The 6,000-nt window shown below is 32.6% G+C and overlaps 1 protein-coding gene across 2 annotated transcripts in view; it reads left to right on the top strand.

Moving 5' to 3' along the window:
• The window catches only part of U2SURP (U2 snRNP-associated SURP domain containing), a 58,989-nt gene that overhangs the window by 41,656 nt on the left and 11,333 nt on the right, over positions 1-6,000 (top strand). For both annotated transcript variants that reach the window (XM_008586946.1, XM_008586947.1), the window contains exons 20-23: positions 595-717; positions 1,806-1,962; positions 2,724-2,819; positions 3,516-3,582. In XM_008586946.1, coding sequence (XP_008585168.1) covers positions 595-717; positions 1,806-1,962; positions 2,724-2,819; positions 3,516-3,582 — 443 coding nt within the window. The remainder of the gene's footprint in view (positions 1-594; positions 718-1,805; positions 1,963-2,723; positions 2,820-3,515; positions 3,583-6,000) is intronic.

Here is a 6,000-nt window from a genome sequence, read left to right as displayed (position 1 = left end):
CGACACTGAGGGTTGCGATCCGTTGCCGGACACGAAAAAAGACAAAAAAAAAAAGAAAACTTAACTTGGGAAGATGCCTACTTGACCCTACCATGGGGGATTCAAACAACTCCATTAAAAAAGTTTTTAACCTTAAATATTGTCTATAAGTTAGAATTTATAGAAAAGTTGAGAGAAGGAGCAAAGAAAAGTATTAGCCAGAATTAGGAAGTACTTCACTGGCCCACAAGGGATTCAGGTAAAAACTTAGCTGCTTTGATTTCCAGCTTTCATAAATGTCTGTGTGTATGCTTTCCAGAACGTGGCTCATGTGTAGTACTAATTATATGGGAGTTGACCTTAAGTGGTAAAAGGCAAACAGTTACTATTTCTTTTTCATTATATTCATTTTTAGGGTTATTCTTTTCCTTTTAAATTAGAAGGTGGCATTAATTTTTTAAAAATATGGTAATGATATATAATTATTTTCTATAAATTAAAAAAAAAGTCAGTTTAAAGGAAAATTCAGCAAATCATGATGGTCATTCTAAGGAACTGAAGTTTGAGACTTAGTGCCCAAAATAATAATTCGTTGTCTGTTTCTTGCTTATTTAGCAACGAGTAATGACTTGCTTCAGAGCATGGGAAGATTGGGCAATTTATCCAGAACCATTTTTGATCAAATTACAAAATATTTTCTTAGGACTTGTAAATATTATTGAAGAAAAAGAAACAGAGGTAGGCACTCAGTATATATGTTTGATTGTTTTTAAAATTTGGTTCTGGGGTGGGGGTTGCTGTGGAGGTGTGATATGTTACATACGGGAGTAACATTTCTTTGTGAAAAGTATCTGCTGTTTAACACTGAATAGTGAATTTTTATTGCCGGAATTGCTGGAGTCCAGGAGTCGAAATTACATATAATAAGAAATCTCTGTTTTGTGTTATGTGAAAATTGGTGGCTGCTTTTTCATTTGATGATGTGAAAAGATCTATATTAGTAGAAAAAAGAAAGCAATAGAGTAATGTATGTAGCATGACTCATTTTGCTAAAAATAGTTATACAAGTAAATATGTACATGAAAAGATGAAGAACAATGGTAACAGATTTTTTTCATCACCATTCTGTTGCTTTTTACGCCCTAAATTGTTCTTGAATCCTTCGTATTTATTTCTACCATCCTAATCAAGCTACCATGTTTTCACTCTCCTGCAAGAGGATCCTAGTTGGCCTCCCTTCTCCAGCCCACATTGTCCTTGTTTCAGTTTCTCAGATGTACCATTGGCCTTTATATATGTTCTCTCTTTCTGTAACTTCTCTTTACCTGAGATCCTTTAGGTCTCTCAGCTGAACATTCAGAGAGGCTTCTCGATTTCTTCAAGTGAAAATTAGTTATTTAATACTGACTTGTTAACATTCTAATAGTATGATATACCTCTTTTTTCTAGCAGCTATTATAGTCGCACTTACATATATATTGTGATTACCTCATTTCCTGGTGTCCTTCCCTACCCACACACAAATAAAAGCAACAACAACCTTTTCTCAGCTCTGCAAGAAGGGACCAAACCTGTTTTTGCTTATCATTGCCTCACGTGGTACCTAGCACCAATGAGCATTTGGTAAATGTTAGATAAATAAATGCACGTGTGACTGCTTCTCTGGTAGACTGGATGATAAAATGTATTCTTATTATGTCCTTAGATTGTACCTGGGAAGGTGGGTGTCCAGCCAAGCTTGCTTCTACTGGATTGCAGATTATTCCTTATAGCAATATGACTTTAGCAAGTAAAGGAAAATATTACAATAGTGCCTGTTTCCATAGGATGTACCAGATGACCTTGATGGTGCCCCCATTGAGGAAGAGCTTGATGGAGCACCTCTAGAAGATGTGGATGGAATTCCTATTGATGCTACTCCCATTGATGATCTCGATGGAGTCCCTATAAAAAGTCTTGATGATGATCTCGATGGAGTGCCTTGTGAGTTCATATTTCAAACTCATTAAATCCAACTAATAAGTTTGAGTACTGGAACTCTTTAATTCCCGCACATGCTGATATGGAAAAGGTTATAATTTCTTAATCAGAATGTCAGTCATTAAATTTTTTCTTTTATCTTTGACTTTTCAAAATTCAAATACCCAGTAGTACATTTGACTGTGTCAAGAAAAGTCTTTTGTTTGAGTCACATTTCTTTGTGGAACAGTCAGCCTCCTATAATATTAGCAAGTTTCTCTTTTTGTTTTAATTGTTAGGAAATTATTGGCAAAATCTTGTTTTTAGTTATATTCATAATCCCGGGTACCTGGTTTTTATCACTTCTGTTTTTATTATTTTCCTAACTTACAGGTTCAGTTTTCCTAGCTGCCTAAAATCATTTTGAAAGTAGAAAGTGTACACAGCTCTTCAGAACTTTGGATTGTATGTTAAATATGAATTCTGTTGTTTAGACTCTAATTAGGTCAAGGTATTAAGAATATTTTTTTACTTCTCAACTTCTCCATTTGCTTAAAGTATTACTAATTTCTATTTTTTGAGTTGCTATAAATACTGTTTGTTTAAAAATTAGACCTCAGATTCAGAGAATTGGGTTAGCCATAATCCTTGTTCTTGATACTATCATTATTTGTCCACATGTGGCTTTATTCTACTTTGTTTTTTAATAATGTAGTGAATACCCATGAACTGATTAATTTGGGTCATCCTATAGTAAGAATTAATGCTTCATCTTTCCCCAATAGTGGATGCAACTGAAGACTCAAAGAAAAATGAGCCTATATTTAAAGTTGCCCCATCAAAATGGGAAGCTGTAGATGAATCTGAATTGGAAGCACAGGGTGAGTAAAAGTACAATAAATATTGTGCTTTAAAAAATTAAGTACTTACAAATTAATCATTGTGTTTGTGTATATGTTTTCCTTTCATGTCTTATAACACGTTTCAACATTTAAGACCCATTGTTATCATATTTTATATCTAGTGTAAGCTTTTATTGTGGTTGGTGTGCTGTTATTTTCTTAGATCCTTCCATTTAGAAGCTTTGAGAGTAATCAGAGCAACCACTGGAAACCTTTTAGGTTAAGGAATTTTGGTAGAAAGTGTAGGTAGGGTAGGAAGCCATATTTATTTGGAAATCTACTTTGAGTCATTTTCAGAGAAAGTAGGCTTTAACTCTTCCATAACACTTGACTTATTAGATACAGTTTAGACTGCCTTTCATGTGTACTTGGACCTGTATCCCAGTGCTTATGATTTATAATTGTTAACATTTGTAGGTTCTAATGAAATAAATCTTAGCATGCAACACAAAAATAAGGATGACAGCATTTATTGTCACTTCATGGAATTGAATAAAATTATAGTGTAAATGTGAGGAAAAATGGAGAATTAGCACAAAGAAATGTCTTTATAAAATAGATAAACACTTCTATAGTATATATAAACTTTCAGTTTTAAAGTTGGACCTCTGCTATGCTACTGCAAAAATGCTAATTTACCTTATGAAATTACATCCTCTTCTTCCTTCCATTCAGCTGTAACAACTTCTAAATGGGAGTTATTTGACCAGCACGAGGAATCAGAAGAAGAAGAAAATCAAAAGTAAGAATCTAAGTTTCAAATATACTCAGTTTCTTGTCTTTGCATACTACCTTTTTCATTAAGAGGTATGGTTGAAAAATAGTGAAGAGGAAAACTTCACTCTTAAAAAAAAAAACAACTTAGTAAGAGGATCATTTTTAGTTCTCCATTGTTTTTCCAGTAAATAAAGAGCTTTTGGTTTCTCCTCTCGATGAATTTGGTTTCCCTTTGCTTTTCAGTTTATTTTCTATGCTAGGTTATACTAATTGATTGACTGCATTGGTTTTAAATATTTGTTACCAGATATTGTTTTGGGGTTCACAAAAAGTGATTTTTAAAATGCAAGTGGGAAGATTATGCTTTTTCTTTTGGACTGTATATTGCTAAGAAAAGCATATTATGACCAATGTGTTATTTAAATATAAACACTTCAGAAGAACTAAGAATGCATAAAAGGGGGAAGAAAAACCCCTTTTGAAGTATAGAGAAATTATAATTTTGATTTTTGGTCTTTGGTAATCATCCAACAATTGTTTTTGCATTTGAAACTGTGGGATTATAAGGAATTTCTGCTCTCACATTCTCCTGCAAGTTTGGATAGATAGTTTTTAGGAAGCACTTGACACTTTTTAAAAAATCATGTGAAGGAAGTTGAATTTTTAAAAACAGAAATAGATGGCGTCAAGAGCTTGAAACAAATTTGTTTTGAAAAAATATGTTCTTTTACTGTTTTCAACTGGAAGAGGGAACAAAAGGAAAATCCCTTTGTATCCTAGTATAATATGGGCATTTGTGTGGATCCAATAAATGGGCATTTGGATTGTTAAAGAAATGTGATCAATCAGCAGTTGTAGAAACACAGTTTGATATGATGAGGAAAATGTGTTCACAATGATGTCTTTCCAGAAATGTTAGTGTGATCAGAACAAGTCAGCAATGATTAAGACAAAGTATTTACAAAATATATGTGTAGCTTGCTGATGGAAATAGCTGAGGCTATGTAGGAACACAGGAATTGGGAGTAGTTTAGTTCAGCTTGCTTTCAAACTGTGGTTTTCTTAATTTTTTTTTNAAACAAATTTGTTTTGAAAAAATATGTTCTTTTACTGTTTTCAACTGGAAGAGGGAACAAAAGGAAAATCCCTTTGTATCCTAGTATAATATGGGCATTTGTGTGGATCCAATAAATCGGCATTTGGATTGTTAAAGAAATGTGATCAATCAGCAGTTGTAGAAACACAGTTTGATATGATGAGGAAAATGTGTTCACAATGATGTCTTTCCAGAAATGTTAGTGTGATCAGAACAAGTCAGCAATGATTAAGACAAAGTATTTACAAAATATATGTGTAGCTTGCTGATGGAAATAGCTGAGGCTATGTAGGAACACAGGAATTGGGAGTAGTTTAGTTCAGCTTGCTTTCAAACTGTGGTTTTCTTAATTTTTTTTTATCTTCACAGTCCTATCATTAGTATCATCTCATCATTTTAGAATCACTCCTTTAAAACGTGTACTCATAAAGTAATTTATTTAGGGAGAAGGAAGGCTAGAAAAGCTATTAAAACTCAATATATTCAGTTGGTTTTATTTCTAAAGGTATTAGTTTTTTGGCATGAAATTGATATTTGTGTTAATGTTTAGAAAATGAGTATATTTTAGTGTTAATGTTGGAAAAATCATACTTTGATAGAAGCATGGATTGCTAGAAGTATAATTTATATGTTTGGTTTTTGGGAACTCCCGAGAAGTCATGATAATATAAAAATAACTGAAAGTACAAAGCAAGAGAAAAAATTTTTTTTTGCATACAACTTTCTGATTCTTGAAATTTTTTTATGTCTCACTACTACTCTCTAGTGGCTGAATCCAAAATGCCTTTTTACTGAGAACTGCTTTTCGTGACTAGTAATTATTGCATTTGTGGCAGAAATGTGATTAAAATAATATAGCAATATTAATGTTTTAGACAAAAGTCCCCCAAAATAATTTTAATTGTAATGAATTGTCTGTGGATTTAGAGTATTGAATTTTTATTTCTTTTAAAAGAAGAGCAAGAGGCAGCTGTGATGAAATCTGAACCTAAAACTGGAACTAGAAGCTAAGGCCAAAACCAATTAAAACAAACTGGTCAGGCCTTGAAAAAGAATAATACCAATTGTAAAACATGTACACATTTTAAATTATCTGAGTCGTATAGCTCATTTAAAAGGTCTTCAATAATATGGTTAATGTTTAATGGTCAGTCATCAGAACATTTCTATATATATAAACATGCATATCTATTTTAACATAAATGGTTTAATACTATACATACTATTCCATAACCCATGTTTTCCACTCAAATGTCATGGGTATTACTCCATGTCACTCCGTACATTTACCTGTTCTGATTCATCTATGGTTGAAAGTAAGCATTGAGATAAATGTGCAGGGATGCT

Source organism: Galeopterus variegatus, unplaced genomic scaffold, assembly GCF_000696425.1.
Source record: "Galeopterus variegatus unplaced genomic scaffold, G_variegatus-3.0.2 Scaffold4183, whole genome shotgun sequence".
NCBI classification, from domain to species: Eukaryota; Metazoa; Chordata; class Mammalia; order Dermoptera; family Cynocephalidae; genus Galeopterus; species Galeopterus variegatus.
The sequence above is the reverse complement of the archived record's forward strand: the minus strand, read 5'-3'. Positions and strand labels throughout refer to the sequence as shown.